The sequence below is a fragment of the Narcine bancroftii genome, chromosome 5, assembly GCF_036971445.1.
Source record: "Narcine bancroftii isolate sNarBan1 chromosome 5, sNarBan1.hap1, whole genome shotgun sequence".
Classification (NCBI taxonomy): domain Eukaryota; kingdom Metazoa; phylum Chordata; class Chondrichthyes; order Torpediniformes; family Narcinidae; genus Narcine; species Narcine bancroftii.
In genome coordinates, this window is record NC_091473.1 from 177,904,563 (window position 1) to 177,922,280 (window position 17,718).

At 40.1% G+C, this 17,718-nt stretch overlaps 1 protein-coding gene across 1 annotated transcript in view; it reads left to right on the forward strand.

The window, feature by feature from the left end:
* Positions 1–17,718, forward strand: part of ccdc174 (coiled-coil domain containing 174) — a 30,127-nt gene that overhangs the window by 7,455 nt on the left and 4,954 nt on the right. The window contains exons 5-8 of the mRNA XM_069939895.1: positions 103–271; positions 935–1,030; positions 10,041–10,177; positions 16,465–16,559. Coding sequence (XP_069795996.1) covers positions 103–271; positions 935–1,030; positions 10,041–10,177; positions 16,465–16,559 — 497 coding nt within the window. The remainder of the gene's footprint in view (positions 1–102; positions 272–934; positions 1,031–10,040; positions 10,178–16,464; positions 16,560–17,718) is intronic.

Sequence of the window (17,718 nt, forward strand, 5' to 3'; positions counted from 1 at the left end):
GGAGTTAACTGAGATGGTTTGGATTCCAATGCAAGTTATTATTTTTCTTCTTTCTGTTTTTCTGTCTCTAATATAAACCAACATCTTGTAATGCTGTGGCAGATGAAGAAACAGAAAGCATGTATCTGGTTGATTTCACGCAGAAGATCTTCGACAAGCAGAAAGAGCTGTACAGTGAGAGTCAGACGTCGCAGGTACCAGAGACTGAGAGAGATGAGGATGCAGTACCTGCTTCTGATGTTGCGCCAGCCAAGGACCCCAACGAAGAATGGTGAGGTGCACTCGGAGGGTAGCTCCATGGTATTATACAATTCTAAAATGACTGCTTCAAGCTGCAAAAACAATCTGTGTTACCTGGATTGGTCAGCTTTGTAACAATGCTCCATACAGTAATCCTGTGTTTCAGCTTTGCCAGGTTGATGCCCCAATATTAATTACCCGATGCTTCTGCCAGTATGAGCTTCTGAACGCCTCACTGAGTCAGCTGATGGATCTGTTCCATTCTGATGCATTTAGCATGCCTCTGGGTGAAGGCATGACTTCAACTCCACGAGTTCTATGCCGATAATTTCGACCAGTACAGTCACGGGCAGATCTGTTTGATTGTGAATTTAAAAAAAAATTCAAATCAAAATGCACTTTTTGAGTTGATTGTTAACAGCAGACACGTGTTAAGGATAAGGTAATGTACCCTTAGTGTAGAGAACAATTTTAGAACACTTAAAGGTATTTTCTATCGGCTTTGGGCAATGGTTCAAAAAATTGACACTTTCTGTTTAATGTTATCATCTGAAATCCTGACTTAAAATGCACTCTTGCTTCCTGCTGATGGGACGGTCTCCTCCCCTCATAATGTAGACATAAGGACTTTACACTTGCGGGTGTGTAGGGTAATGAAACTAAGAGCTGTGCCTTTTCTGTACTTGGCTCTCAGGGTGGACTACGTGGACACTTTAGGCCGATCCCGAAGATGCATGAAAAAAGACTTGTCGGGACTGCTCGCTCTGGATAGAGATCTGAGGGACTCAAGGTAATAGTACATAAAGTCCTTGTTTGAGCAAGAATTGGTTACGGGAGCTGCAGAAATTAGTCACAGCTGAGTGTTTTGACTATCCAGATTAACTTGCAAAATTTTCACGTACTTTACTTTTTCGTACACAAATGCTTCAATAGGCCCAAAAATGATTGGGTGTACAACTAGATATTCTAAATTTCAATTTTATTTACAGTATGGTAGAAACCGATTCCAGCCATTTAAACCCATGTGGCCCGATTCCACCCAAATTAACCTACATCCGTGTACGTTCTGAAGGGTGGAAGGAAACCGGGAAAAACGCAGAGATAAGGAGAATTCCTTACAGACCGTGGCAGTTGCTAGTACTTTTGTTTGTGCGGTGTTCAACTGTTGCAGTACGACCAGTAACAGTGTCTGCTTCCTCCAGTCTGGTTGACTATAATGCTGAGGATACGGAGATGTTAGATGTTACTGCATCCTGCTCAAAATTCCTCCTCAAATCACTATCACCAGAAACGTGAAGTCGTCATTCAACTCTCTGGTGTTTGCGGGATATTGCAATACAGAACAGATGCCACGCAGGTTCTTGCAGAGGTGCATGCTAAATTCACAATGTTGCACATCTTGGAATGATGCAGTACAGATTTGTTTTTTTTTCCTGCTCTAAAATTTATCCTCATCTCAGAATTGCATCTGAGTACACGAGCTCAGTGACTGGCTACATCAGCAAATGTATTGAGGATGTCACCAGTGCTTCCCAGCAAGGGCTAATCGGAAACCATGGTTTGATGCAGAGACGCTGGCCCTTCTCAGAGCATGTGATGCTGACTTCAGGACAGGGTGTAGGATGGCATGACGATCAGTCAGGTCTGAACTCTCCCGTGTGATTGGGAAGGCAAAGCGGGCGTACGCACAGAAGATCCACAGCCGGCTGTGCGACACAAGGCACATGTGGCAAGGAATCAAGACTATTAATGTTCACAAGTCAACCTTGCAAATTAAGGACAATGGCGCTTCCCTTCTGCCAACTTCCTCCCTGGCCTCAAATTCACTCTTGCAACTTTCCCTTTGTCCATCTCGGGAAACAAACTCTTGATAGACAAAGTGGATGAAGTCAACAAGCTCATTATGGATGCATGAGGTAGCATCGAGTAGTGGGGGGAGTCACGTGATGGAGTAGTGGCCGGACGGTGAACTCCAGCCCTCTCCAGAAAAGTCGGAAAAAACAAAGGAAAACACAAAGGCACAAAAATAAAAATTAAAGAAAAGTGAGTATAAAGGTGGAAAGAAGATGGCGACGAAAAAAGAAAAATCGAAATCAACGGTAAGAAGAGAGGAAGAGAAGACAACGGAAGAAGAAGGAGAAGGCCTTACCTGTTCGAAGAGGCCCGCGGTGGAGAGAGAAACCCGCTCCCTCAGGTCAGTAGAAAGTGGACTACAAAAATGGCTCGCTGAGCCGAGTAAAAGTGCGCAACCGTGCATGCAAAAAAACACACCGACGAGAGGGGTGACCAGCTGGGGAGTCGATCTCCACAGCCGGCAATGACAGCTGCAGAACACCTGCAGCAAGAGGAGAACATAGAAGACAACGAAAACAAGAAAGAAGAGAAGAAAAGGGCAACAAAGAAACAACAGATGGCCAACCCAGAGGAAGAAGAAGAGGAAGAGGAAGAGTACAGTGAAATAGAAGAAGAAGGGAAAGGCAAGATAAAGGATATACTTTCTCTTATTAAAGAATACATGGAGTCATTTAAAGAATGGCAAGCGCAAGAATTTAATGATTTAAGAAGAAGAATAAACAATACAGAAGAGAAAGTGAATAAAATAGATATGACCTTAACAGAAATGGGAAAGAGAATGGACAAGATGGAAGAGCGGGAAGCAGCAGTAGAAATGGAGGTAGAGGACTTAAAAAAGAAATTAGAGGAATCTAATAAAAATGTTATAGAGACACAAGAACTGTTAGCTCAGAAAATAGATATAATGGAAAATTATAACAGAAGAAATAACATAAAGATAGTGGGCCTTGAGGAAGATGAAGAAGGCAAGAATATGAGAGAGTTTATAAAAGATTGGATCCCCAGGATCCTAGGATGTCCAGAACTACAGCAAGAAATGGAAATAGAAAGGGCACATAGAGCATTGGCCTTAAAACCACAACCACAACAAAAGCCAAGATCTATTTTAGTAAAATTCCTAAGATATACTACAAGAGAAAAGGTACTGGAGAAGACAATGGAAAAAGTAAGAGAGGGCAACAAGCCACTGGAGTACAAAGGGCAAAAAATCTTCATTTATCCAGATATAAGTTTTGAACTCCTGAAGAAGAGAAAGGAGTTCAATACATCGAAAACGATCTTATGGAAAAAAAACTATTCTCGGATCCAGAGGAAGCAAGGAAATTTGCAGAACAACTACAAAACAACCAGAGAGATGAAGATATGTAATAAGAGTAAAAATGACCACGATTTATATGAATGTGGGTAAAGAGGTATATGTGTGTATATGTATAATGTGCATACATGAATGTATCCGTATTTAGAGGAAAATATAGATAGTATAGACAAGAATTAATAAGGGAAGGAAATGGAATAGAGGGAATAAGGAGGGAACTAAAAGAGTGACCTTTGTTACATATGAAAAGTGAAATCTTTTCTGGGGGGGCTGTGTGGGGAGGAGTTGCGGTCACTGCAAAATCAGCTGATGCTTGCGAGTGAATTCGCAAATCCAAATGGAGAGGGGAGATGTGGTTGTCCGACAAGGGATAAAGGACAACTCAGGAGGGGAAGGGGAGATTGGGGCTAAAGAAGTTTTAAATAGGAGAATAAGGAAAATGTTTGATATTTTAGGAATGTTGTCTTATAAAGGGTTCAAAACAAGAAAACAGAAATGGATAAGAAGGAAAGGTAATGATGGAGAAACGGAAAGGGAAGATAAACAAAGTATAAAATGGCTACGTTGAACTATATGACTTTAAATATTAATGGAATGCATAACCAAATTAAAAGGAAGAAACTGCTAAATTTACTGAAAAAAGAAAAAATTGATATTACATTTGTGCAAGAAACACATTTAACTGAATTGGAGCACAAGAAATTAAAGAGAGATTGGGTAGGACACGTAACAGCAGCATCGTATAATTCAAAAGCAAGAGGAATAGCTATATTAATTAGTAAAAATGTGCCATTTAAAATAGAAGAGGAAATAATAGATCCAGCAGGGAGATATGTAATGATAAAATGTCAGATATATTCGGAGTTTTGGAATCTACTCAATATATATTCACCTAACGAAAAAGATCAAAAGTTTATGCAAGATATCTTTTTGAAGGTAGCAGATACGCAAGGGAACATATTAATAGGAGGGGATTTCAACCTGAATTTGGATTCAAATATGGACAAAACTGGCAAAAAAATTAACAGAAAGAACAAAGTAACCAAATTTATAATTAAATCGATGGAAGAAATGCAACTTTTGGATATATGGAGGAAACAACACCCAAAGGAAAAGGAATATTCATATTACTCGGCTAGACATAAAACATACTCAAGAATAGACCTATTTTTGTTATCAGCTCGTATGCAAGATAGAGTAAGAAAAACAATATAAAGCTAGAATACTATCGGACCATTCACCCTTAATATTGACAGTAAAGTTAGAGGACATCCCTCCAAGAATGTATAGATGGAGATTAAACCCCATGTTACTTAAAAGGCAGGATTTTAGAGAATTTATTGAAAAACAAATAAAAATGTATTTTGAAATAAATACGGAATCAGTGGAAGATAAGTTTATACTATGGGATGCAATGAAAGCATTCATTAGAGGGCAAATAATAAGTTATGTAACCAAGATGAAGAAGGACTATAATCAGGAAACAGAGCAGTTGGAAAGGGAAATAGTAAATATAGAAAAAGAATTAGTAATGAAGGAAGATACAACTAAAAGAAGAGAATTGGCGGATAAAAAAATAAAATATGAAACACTACAAACATATAAGGTGGAGAAGAATAAAATGAAGACAAAACAGAAATATTATGAACTAGGTGAAAAAACGCACAAAATCCTAGCATGGCCGCTTAAGACAGAACAAGCTAAGAAAATGGTATTGGCATCAAGGAAAAAAGACAAACAAATTACATATAATCAAAAAGAAATTAAGGAAAACTTTAGAGAATTCTATGAACAATTATACCGAACTGAAAAAGAAGGGAAAATAGATGAATTTCTGACTAAAATTGAACTACCAAAACTACAAATAGAGGAACAAAATAATTTAACAGAGCCATTTGGAATAGTAGAAATACAAGAGATAATAAAAAAAATTACCAAATAATAAGACACCAGGAGAGGATGGATTCCCAATAGAATTCTACAAAACATTTAAAGACTTATTAATTCCGCCCCTCCTGGAAGTAATCAACCAGATTGATAAAACACAAAGCTTACCAGATTCATGTAAAACAACAATAATTACAGTAATACTAAAGCAAGGGAAAGATCCACTCTCACCAGCGTCATATAGACCAATATCTTTACTTAACACAGATTATAAGATAATAGCTAAACTATTAGCAAACAGATTAGCAGAGTATGTACCGAAAATGGTAAATTTAGACCAAACTGGATTTATCAAAAAAAGACGCACAACAGACAATATTTGTAAATTTATTAACTTAATTCATGCAGTAGAAGGGAATAAAGCACCTACAGTAGCAGTTGCTTTAGACGCAGAGAAGGCCTTTGACAGAGTAGAATGGAATTATTTGTTCAAAGTATTGCAAAAATTCAGTTTACCGGAGAAGTATATTAATTGGATTAAAGCATTATATAAGGGACCGTTAGCGAAAGTGACAGTAAATGGACATGTATGAAAGCAATTTAACTTAAGCAGGTCAACACGGCAGGGATGCCCACTATCACCTTTATTGTTTGCGTTAGCTATAGAACCACTAGCAGAATTGATAAGAACAGAAAATAATATAAAAGGAATAAAAATAAAAGACAAGGAATATAAAATCAGTTTATTTGCGGATGATGTTATAGTGTACTTAACAGAACCAGAACTATCAATAAAAGAATTATATAAGAAATTGAAGGAATATGGAGAAGTGTCGGGTTACAAGATCAACGTAAATAAAAGTGAAGCAATGCCTATGAATAATGCGGATTTCTCAAAATTTAAGAAGGAATCACCATTTAGATGGCAAATGCAAGCAATACGATACCTAGGTGTACAAATAAACAAAAATCTCGGCCAACTATATAAACTCAATTATTATCCACTAATGAAAAAATTACAGGACGATTTAGAGCATTGGAAAGATTTATCACTAACACTAATAGGAAGGATAAACTGTATTAAAATGAAAATTTTTCCAAGGATATTATACTTATTTCAGGCATTGCCAATACAACTGACAGAGAAATTCTTCAAGGAGTTAAAGAAAATAATAAGGAAATTTTTATGGAGAGGGGGGAAACCGAGGATAGCACTAGATAAATTAACAGAATGGTATAAACAAGGAGGCTTACAACTGCCAAACTTTAAAAATTATTATAGAGCCGCACAATTAAGATACCTATCAGATTTTTATCAAACAAGGGAAAAGCCAGATTGGACCAGATTAGAATTAGATAAAATAGGGGAAAAGATACCTGAACACATATTATATAAATGGGATGAAAAATTGGTACAACATAGAAGTTCTCCAGTATTACATCATCTCCTCAATATTTGGAAGAAGATTCATGTAGAAAGAAATAAAACAAATTATCAATTACCAAAACTAATATTGACGCAAAACAAGTTACTCCCTTTTACAATAGATAACCTTTCCTTTAGAGAATGGGGGAAAAAAAGGGATTAAAAGAATAGAAAATTGTTTTTCAGGAAATAGATTCTTATCCTTTGAACAAATGAAAGATAAGTACAATATAACTCAAGATACAGCGCTGGCATATTACCAATTGAGATCCTACTTGAAGGATAAATTAGGAAGCAGTTTGAGTTTGCCAGAGGGAAGTAACCTTGAATATGTGATTACAGATACAATGATAATCAAAAGATTTTTAACAAATATGTATATTAAACTGCAAGAAAAGGAGAATGAGGAAACAAATGGTAAAACTAAACAAAAGTGGGAACAAGATTTAAATATAAAGATAAAAAAGGAAACATGGGAGAAGTTATGCTCCGGAACGATGAGAAATACAATAAATACGAGGTTACGTATGATACAATATAACTGGATACACAGGCTATACATTACACCTCAAAAGTTAAATAAATGGGTCCCAACAGTATCTGATAGATGTTTTCGATGTAAAAAAGAAATGGGAACAACAATTCATGCAATCTGGACATGTGAGAAAGTAGAAAAATTTTGGGAAGATCTAAATCAGATATTACATAAAATAACAGAAAACAATATACCAAAGAATCCAGAGATCTTCCTCCTAAGTAACATAAAAAACAAAGAATTTGGAATTGATTTGGAGGATGCACAAAAAAGATTTGTTAAGATAGCTCTAGCCGTAGCAAAAAAATGTATTATGTCAACCTGGAAATTGGAAGATAATTTGAAAATACAACAATGGTATATAGAAATGAATAAATGTATTCCATTAGAAAAAATAACATCTAGTTTAAGAAATAATATTGAAATATTCGAACAAATATGGGAGCCTTACATTAAATACAATAGCGAAAACCTACCGGGGACAATCATTACCTAAGTTAACGGAAGGAAAAGGAAATGAAAAGAATGGACTCAGTAGAATTTCTGGTGTATTTTTATTGAATGACAACATTGTCTGACTGGTTTAATGTATCCTAGATTTTATACCTTAAATGGATGGGAGGGGGGAGGTAGGGAGGGTGGGATGGGAGGAGGGAGTGGGGGGGAGAAAATGGCACTGTATATGTGTGAAAAGGAAAAAGTGTGTACCATGGTTAATGTGATTTATGGTGTGAAAAATAAAAAATAAAAAAAAAAAGGTAGCATCGAGTAGTCACTGATGTTGTGATATTGGGGATCTGGCTCAGAAGAAGAGAGAAGTCTATAGCAGGTATAGGCAACACGAAGCAATGAGGTACAGGAGGAGTATAAAAATGCATAAAAACCTCAAGATAGAAATCAGGAAGGCTAAAAGAAGACATGAGGTTGCTTTGGCAGACAATGAAGGAAAATCCTAAGAATTTTTACAGGTATATTAAGAGCAAAAGGATAGTAAGGGACAAAAATGGTCCCCTTGAGGATCATAGTGGTTGACCGTATGGAGCGGGAATTCTTAAATTTTTTTATTTGCATCAGTATTTACTCAAAAAACTGGCACAGAGTTAGGGAAGTAAGGAAAACATGCAGTGAGATCATGGAACTTGTACAGATTAAAGAGGTGGAAGTGCTTGCTGCCTTAAAGCAAATAAGGGGTAGATAAATCCTCAGGTCCTGGACAAGATATTCACTTGAATCTTGAGAGAGGTTGGTGTAGAAATTGCAGGGGCCCTGGCAGAAATATTTAAAAAGTCCTTAGCCTCGGGTGTGGTGCCAGAGGATTAGAGGGTAGCTCACATTGTTCCTTGTTTAAAAAAGGCTGCAAAAGTAACCCTGAAAATTATAGACCATTGAGCCCGACGTCAGTAGTAGGTAAATTATAGGAAGGTGTTCTAAGATCAGATATACAAGTATTTGGATAGTCAGAGACTGGTTAGGGATAGTCAACATGGTTTTGTGCATAGTAGGTTGGGTTTCACCAATCTGTTAGTTATTTTGAGGAGGTTACCAGGAAAGTTGATGAAGGAAAGGCTGTGGATATTGTCTACATAGACTTTAGTAAGGCCTTTGACAAGGTCCCACAAGGGAGGATAGTCAGGAAGGTTCAGACGCTTAATATTCATGGTGAGGTAGTCAACTGGATGCAACATTGGCTGTGCGAGAAAACCCAGAGAACCCAGAGAGTGATGATGGAGGCCTGTGATTAGTGGTGGGCCTCAGTGAGCGGTGCTGGGACCATTATCATTTGTTGTCTACATCAATGATCTGGATGATAATGTGGTAAATTGGATCAGCAAGTTTGCAGATGACACAAATACTGGAGGCATGGGCAGTGAGGACGGCTTGCGGAGGGATCTGGACCAGCTGTAAAAATGGGCTGAAAAATGGCAGATTGAATTTAATGTAGAGGAGATGCATTTTGGAAGGAGAAACCAAGAAAGGACATGCATGGTAAATAGTAGGGGACTGAGAGTGTGGTAGACAGAGGGATCAGGGAATACAGTACTGCAGATTCTGGACATCTGACCCAGCAAATAAATAACACCCAGCAAATCTGGCTGCATCTGTGCAGAGAGAAATCACTCTAATAGATGACCTTCCCTCAGAGCAGGCCAGTTATCTGAGATTTTTGAATTCAGTGTTGAGTTCCAAGTATTGCAAATCTCAATTTAAGCTCAAGAACAGTTCCTTGCCTTCTGTCAAGACAGGTTGTAGCCCTTGGAATTGAGCATTGATATCAATAATTTTCCCTCTGAGTTAAGGCTAACCATTTCACTTTAATTTGTTCTTTCTCCTCAGCAGCCACATGGCTTGCTATGAATCTCCAGCATTATCTTTTGCTTTGCCTCTAGCAGTTTCAGCTTGCTCTTTTGTTTGTAATTCTCTCTCTCTCTCCGAATCCTGCCTTCATCTCTTGACTTACCTGGATATCTTTGGACTCCAGACATTCCCTTTCTCTCCACTCCTCTCCCTTCTCTACAGTTTGTTACAAATTTATTTTTTTGAACTTGCGACCCCTGCCCCCACTATCTTCTGCTTCATCTGTGCTCTGTACACTTTGTCTCGATTTCAGATTTTCATGATTGGCCGCTTATTCTTTGATGCATTGTTTGGTAATTTCACCATCCTCAGATGTTCACTGTTAATGTTTCTACCTTTAATAAAAGAAGCAGTCTGCAAGCTATTAGAACTATCCTGGGGTGCTGTGACGAGATCTCTATGTAATGCTTCTCTTGAACCATTCACAGGCAGGAGGGGGATAAAAAGACACTGCTTTCGGAAGACATGAGAAGGGAGCTTCAGCGGCAGCAGTGGGAGCAAGAGGAAGAGAAAGCACTGAGCAGGCCCATTGGACCAGTGCACTATGAGGACATCCGTCAAAATGGTATGAACTTGAATCTGCAGAAGAATTTTATTAAGATAAGGTAGCGTGTCTTGAGTTATGTTGACTCACAGATTCCCATTGTCCTCTCAGTGTTTTAAAACGTAAATTTAGACATACGGCACGGTAACAGGTCACCTCAGCCCATGGTGCCCAATTTACACCCCATTAACCTGCAGCTCCAGGTACGTTTTGAACAGTGGGAGGAAACGCCAGATGTGGAGAAAACGTACAAACTCCTTACAGATAGCACGGGATTCGAACCCTGGTCCTGATCGCTGGCGCTGTAACAATGTTGTGCTGACTCTACACTCACCGTGCTGCCCCAAAGTTTTTCCCTCTTTTTGCTTTTTTCTTCATCATGGTTCCAAGGGAATCGCCTGCAACTCTTTCGCAGTGGCTGATCTTGTGGTGTAACCCTTACTCACAGGCTATTTCACTGTCAACATCACAGCAGTGCATTGTCCTGGTCTGACCTTGCCCACTGACTAAACCCACTAGTCTTCCAACAGACGCAGATGTGGTAACTTGCATCAGGACTACCTGTTGCAGAAGGTGAATTAGCACTCTTGCATTGCCCCTTGGTTGAGGCAGCAACAAAAGCCATAAGACACAGGAGCATTCAGCCCATTGAATCTGCACCACCATTCAACCATTTTCCCACTCAGCCCCACTATTTGGCCTTCTCATAACCTTTGATACCCTGGGTAAGTAATCAAGAACCTATCAATTACTGCCTTAAAAGGTGAATTTGAAATTTAGCTTTCACCCACTTGGCATCCTGTCAGATTTTTGGTCAGATACTTGGACCTGGATATATGATCTGTGATATGAAAACGTTCCAGCAGGTTCCCCCATGTCTCCTTTTAGAGGAGATGTCAGAGAGCAGTGGATGCCTGGAATGTATTGCTGGAGGTTAGTACAATAAATAGGGATATTCAAAGGACTCTTAGGCACACGGATAAAAGAGAAAAAGCATTAAGGGTGTTCAGTAGGAACAAAATTAGATTGTTGAGTAGGAGGGCACAACATCATGAGGTGAAGGGCCTGTATTGTGCAGTAATGTTTTATGTCATGAATAAAACGTGCTTCAGATGATATCAACTTACCCGATGTCTGCTAATTTCAGTCACTGAACCCAGAGCCAAAACACCAGAGCTGCTTATTGTTTTGGAGATATTATTTTGATTCTAAAGCTGTTCAGATGCAGACCCAGAGCTCCATGATTAGCAAGCCACCAAAAATGGCTGGAAGGGAGGGCAAGGGAGTAGAAGCACCTGGCCATTCCCAAAGGTGATCACTGATGATGGTGGATATGGAAAACTTTATTTGATCCATTGGGGCATTGTTCTCTCAAATGTTGTTCGGGAAAGTGCTCTCCCAATTAAAATGGGTGCTTAGATAATTCTTCTGCTTCCTTGGGTAGTCTCATGAGATTCAGGAAAGCCTGGATAATGAGGACACAAATGGGGCAGGTCAAAGATTAGGTAGCTCTTTCTGTGTGACCTCTGATGGCATTGAAACTCTGAACACCATCTTGAATGATCCTGCACTTTGAGATCTGAGCTAAAGATTCCCAAGAGTCCGAGGAGATGTACTTCAAGGAAGTTTTTAACATATGTAACCATATAACAATTACATTATGGAAACAGGCCATCTCGGCCCCTCTAGTCCACACCGATTTAAGTGATCTCCTCTAGTCCCACCTACCCGCTCCATGTCCATAACCCTCCAATCCCCTCACATCCATGCACTTATCCAACCTTCCCTTAAATAACACAATCGTGCTGCAACCACCTCTTCTGGAAGGTCATTCCAATCAGCCACCACTCTCTGAGTGAAGAAGCTCCCTCTCATGTTACTTCTAAAGTTTTGCCCCCTAACCTTTAACTTATGACCCCTCATTCCAATCTCACCTACCCTCAAAGGGAAGAGCCTATTCACATCTACTCTATCTATTCCCCTCATAATTTTAAATACCCCCTCAACCTTCTACACTCCAATGAATAAAGACCAAGTCTACTCAATCTTTCTTTGTATTCTAGATACTTCAATCCAGGTAACATTTTAGTAAATCTTCTCTACACCCTCTCTACCTTATTGATATCCTTCCTATAATTTGGGGAGCAGAATTGCAGACAGTATACCAAATTCAGCCTCACCAATGCCTTGAACAGTTTCAACATCACCTCCCAGCTCCTATATTCTATGCTTTGATTTATAAAGGCCAGCATACCAAAAGCCTTCTTTACCACATGAGAATCCACTTTCAAAGAACAATGAACCGTTATTCCAAGATCTCTCTGTTCCTCAGCATTCCACAATGCCCTCCCCTTCACTGCATATGTCCTGTTTTGATTATTTTTCCCAAAATGAAGTACTTCACACTTATCGGTATTAAACTCCATCTGCCATCTTTCAGCCCACTCTTCTAAGCAGTCCAAATCCTTCTGCAGTCCCTGAAAACCAACTTCACTATCCACAACTCCCCCTATTTTGGTATCGTCCACATATTTACTAACCCACTTTACTACTCCCATCATCCAAATCATTAATATGAATGACAAACAACAAGGAACCCAACTCCGATCTCTGAGGAACACTGCTCATCACTGGCCTCCGTCCTGACAGACAGTTATCCACCTTGACTCTCTGGCATCTACCTTCTAGCCACCATTGAACCTATCTGACTATCTCAACATTAATACCTAGCGCCTGAACCTTCCTGACCAACCTTTCATGTGGAACCTTATCGAAGGCCTTACTGAAATTCATATAGAAAACATCTACTGCTCAACCCTCATCAACCTTCCTAGTCACCTCCTCAAAAAATTCAACAAGATTTGTCAAACATGACCTTCCCTGTACAAACCCATGTTGGGTGTCCCTGATCAGTCCCTGCCTCTCTAGATACTTATACATATTATCTCTAAGATTATTTTCCATTAGTTTACCAAGCACTGACATCAAACTTACTGGCCTATAATTCCTGGGCCTACACCTGGAGCCCTTTTTAAACAGAGGAACCAAGTTTGCAACACGCCAAGCCTGCGGCACCACACCCCCCTCTAGTGACTGTTGAAAAAAACTACTGTCTGAGCCTCTCCTATTTCCTCCAACTTCCCTCAAGGTCCTGAGGAAAATCCCGTCGGGACCCGGAGACTTGTCCACCTTTATATGCCTCAAAAGTTCTAACACCCCTTCTTTCCCAATTCCTAAATATTCCATAATCACCCCTTTTGCTTCTCTTATCCTACACGATTCCATATTCCTTTTCCCGAGTGAATACCAAAAAGAACTCATTCAATATCTTCCCCCCATTTCATTCAGCTCCGCTCTGATTCTTTAAGGGACCAATTTTATCTTTCACTCTCCTTTTGCTATTTACATATTTGTAAACACTCTTCGGATTTACTTTCACCCTGTTCGCTATAGTCACCTCATACCTTCTTTTCTCTATCCTAATTTATTTCTTAAGCTTCTTTTTACAATCCATGTATTTTCCAAGCATCTCGTCTATTTAATGTAGGCCTCCCTTTTAATTTGAACCAACTTTCTAATCTCCCTTGAAAACCACGACTCTCTTGAACTTTTGGCCCCTTGCTTTTATCCTAACAGGAGCTTAAAGATTCTGTACCCTCAAAATCTCACCTTTAAATGACCTCCAATTCTCCTCTACCTCCTTCCCATAAAGCAAATCAGCCAAAACCACTCCTTGCAAGTCCCTTCTCATTTCATCAAATCTGGCTTTCCCCCACTCAAAAACTTCATCGTCGGACCAGACTTATCCCTTTCTATAATTATATTGAAACTAATGGTACCATGATTACTGGATCCAAAGTGCTCCCCAATACACACCTCAGTCACCTGCCCTATCTTATTTCCCTAACAGTAAATCCAACACTGTCCCTTCTCTAGTGGGTACCTCAACGAAAAAACTATCCTGCACACATTTTACAAATTCTAATCCATCCAGCCCCTTCACAGAATGTTTCCCAATCCATATTAGGAAAATTAAAATCTTCCACAAACACAACCCTGTGCTTATTACAATTCTCAGCTATTTCCTGACACATTTCTCGCTCCCCACTAGGTGGTCTATAATACACCCATGTAACTGTAACCTCACCTTTTCCATTTTTTAATTCCATCCATACTGCCTCCCTTGACGAGCCCTCCAATCTATCTTGCATCAGCACCGCTGTAATATTTTCCCTGGCAAGCAATGTCACCCCCCTCCTCCCCTTACCTCTCCAATTCTATCACACCTAAAGCAGCGAAATCCCAGAATATTTAACTGCCAGTCACATCCCTCCTGCAACCATGTCTCACTAATTGCCACCACGTCATATTGCCAAGTGTATATCCATATATTCAGCTCGTCCACCTTCCTTACAATACTCCTAGCATTAAAGTAAATGCATTTCAGAGATTTCCCACATCTTTCCCTCTGTTTGTCCCCATCTTTATGGACAACTCCATTATTTATTACCATCATTCCCCCCCCCCCCCCGCCCCCCCAACCACGGCACTGATCATTTTCCTTCTCGATCACCTGTCTTTCTACCCCCAAACTTTGTCTGCAAGCCTTCTCTATTTGTGGACAAACATTCTCTTTGCTGTTCTCCTTTATATGGACCCCTTCCCCCAACTTTACCAGTTTAAAGCCCCCTTGCCCCTGCCAGTATCCTGGCCCCTCTGGGATTTGGATACAACCTGTCTGTTTGGTACAGGTCCCACCTCCCCAAAATAGGTCCCAGTGATCCAAGAACTCGAACCTCTGACCCTTGATCCACCCCTTTAGCCACGCATTCATCCTTCACCTGATACTGTTCTTGCCCTCACTATCATGTGGTACAGGAAATAATCCAGAGATCACCTCGTATGCGGTCCTTCCTTTAGCTCCCAACCTAACTCCCTATATTCATTTTTTTAGGACCATTTCACTCTTAACATTGGTACCAACATGTACCACGACCTCTGACTCATTACCCTCCTCCCTTAGGATGTCATGGACACGAGAAATTATCCTTGAATCTTTCTCTCTACCTGCAGAGCCCTAGATATAGACAGTTTGAGCTGCTTTGGCACCTAGCTGTAAATCAGAATCTTCAGATAACTGGCTGTGGATTGTTAGTTCCTGTTGAAATAAAGGTCGTCTTCAAGAAGTTAAAGGAATGGCGGACTGGTGTTTCCTTATTTTGGATCTTATTATTGGGTAGTCAATATACATAATTTTCTTCTTTTGTTACACTTCCATAATCCTCTTGACTGCCCTACATGCCATTTTGATTAAATGGAAAGCTAATACTCTACCTGCACATACACAATGGCTTAGGGATATTATGTCTTGTTTGTTTAGAAAAAAGAAGATATGCCATTCAGTCAAATATTAACTTTCAAAAGACATGGGGTCCATTTATGGACTTTTATCATCTAAAGAATTGGGGTTGCTCTGAAGCTCCGGTGCTGTGCTGTCCATCTCCAGGTGGTTGTCACTTGATTCCAACATGTCAGCTTTTAACCTTGCTTGGTGGTTAGGGGTTCTGAATTGTAAGGTTTTCAAATTTTATTTTCTTTTGAATTGTACAATACAATGTATATCTGTACTGTTGAATTTTGCATAATATAAGCATCAATAAAAATATTTTAAAGAAAAAGTAATGATGTGAGAAAATGCCCTGTAAACTGGCATCCATATAACCATTTACGGAGCGGAAACAGGCCATGTTGGCCTTTCGAGTCCGCACCGGTTCACTGATTTTGTGCACCCTCCTCAGGCATTGGTCCCAGTAGATCTTTATCAAAATTCAATTATCATGTTAATTTCCATAATCACAAAATTGAAATGAGAAAAGATGATGAGATGCTTAGATCTGGGAGCAGATTTATATGTCTGTACATCGTGAAACCTTTTCCATAGAAACCGGCTCTTTGCCCCTTCTAGCCTGTGCTGTCCTATTTATTTAGCAAAGTCCCATCAACCTGCCCAGGACATATCTCACCATACCATTCCCATCCACGAACCTGTCCAGTTTCTCTTAAACATCAAAATCAAACATGCACCCACCACCTCTGCTGGCAGCTCATTCCATCCTCCGAGTGGAAAGTGTTCCCCTTAAACATTTAACGATATAACCATATAACAATTACATCACAGAAACAGGCCAGTTCGGCCCTTCTACCCCATGCCGAACACCTTCTCCCACCTAGTCCAATTGACCTGCACCCAGCCCATAAACCCTCCACACCTCTCTCCGATCCATTTAATTTGTTGATTACTATTACAGAGGCTCGAGAGCTGGGTGTCGGATATTTCGCTTTTGCTCGTGATGAAAGCACCAGGAAGAAACAGATTGAAACCCTGGACATGCTGAGAGAACAGGTATGCTCCCTGTGTTCCTTTTAATCAAGATGGTTACAAAGGCTAATGTATCTTAGATTCTGAACTTTAAATGAATGGGAGGGGAGGTAGGTAGGGAGGGTGGGATGGGAAGAGGGGGGGGGGAGAAAACAACACTGTATATATTTGAAAAGGAAAATGTATGTATCTTGATCAATGTGGTTTATAGTGTGAAAAATAAAATTTTTTTAAAAAAGATGGTTACAAAGGCCAGGGTATGCTGTCCCTATTACGTGTAGCTCAGAAATGGAACTTCAGCGAGCTGTGCTGTCTATTGAAAATCTGCATGTTCTTGCTGGAACTGTGTGGGCTTCCCTGGGTGCTTCAGTTTCTTCTGAAATCATCTGCCACTGGTGTGGACCCACAGGGGTGGGGAGACTGTGCTGCTTCGCAAGGTCCAAATGACTGGTCCTGATGCCGGCAGCTCTGTACAGGTGTTAAATGGCCTGTGAAAGAGGCTGACGGTGTTTTTTCACTAAAATCCTGCAACCTCTGCGCCCAAGAGGGTTTGCAGATTCCAGGCGAGAGCAAACCTGCAGGGCACCAGAAACTGGGAGAACATCCTCCCACCCCACTGTTGAGAAAGAGAAGCAAAGATGATTCTACAGGATGGTGACCACAGCAGCAGACCAGCAAGGGACTCAGTGGCTGAAGGACCCACACAGGCTGCAGGTGGTCAGTGACTTGCAGTCGAGTGGCTTGGAACTGGGATTCGTGAGGTGCTGAGGGCAAGAAGGGTTCTCAAAGGGCCTTGGGTGGTGAAGGCTTCCTGATCATGCTAGATTTTTGGATCTGGATTTTTTGGATTTTTGAATAGGAGTTTTGTGCGGCAGGAGAGGCTACAGGTGCACTGGCAGCGAATCCACAGCCACTATCTCCGAAGAGACTCTGGCTTCTCTCATTGTTGGGGGTGCCAGGCATTGCTCCAAGGAGACTCTTAGATTGCCTTCCGGCAGGCAGAAGGAAATTTTGTTTAATATTACATTTTCTATATTATACATTACAGTAAAGGAATCTTGATGTGTTTCTTGCTAGATTTTCTAAAGTAACCCTGGAGTAGGTGGGTGACAGGAGAATTAGAGGGAATTGATGAAAATAAATAGGAAATGCATTGAACATATGGGTGTTAAAGTTGTTGGTA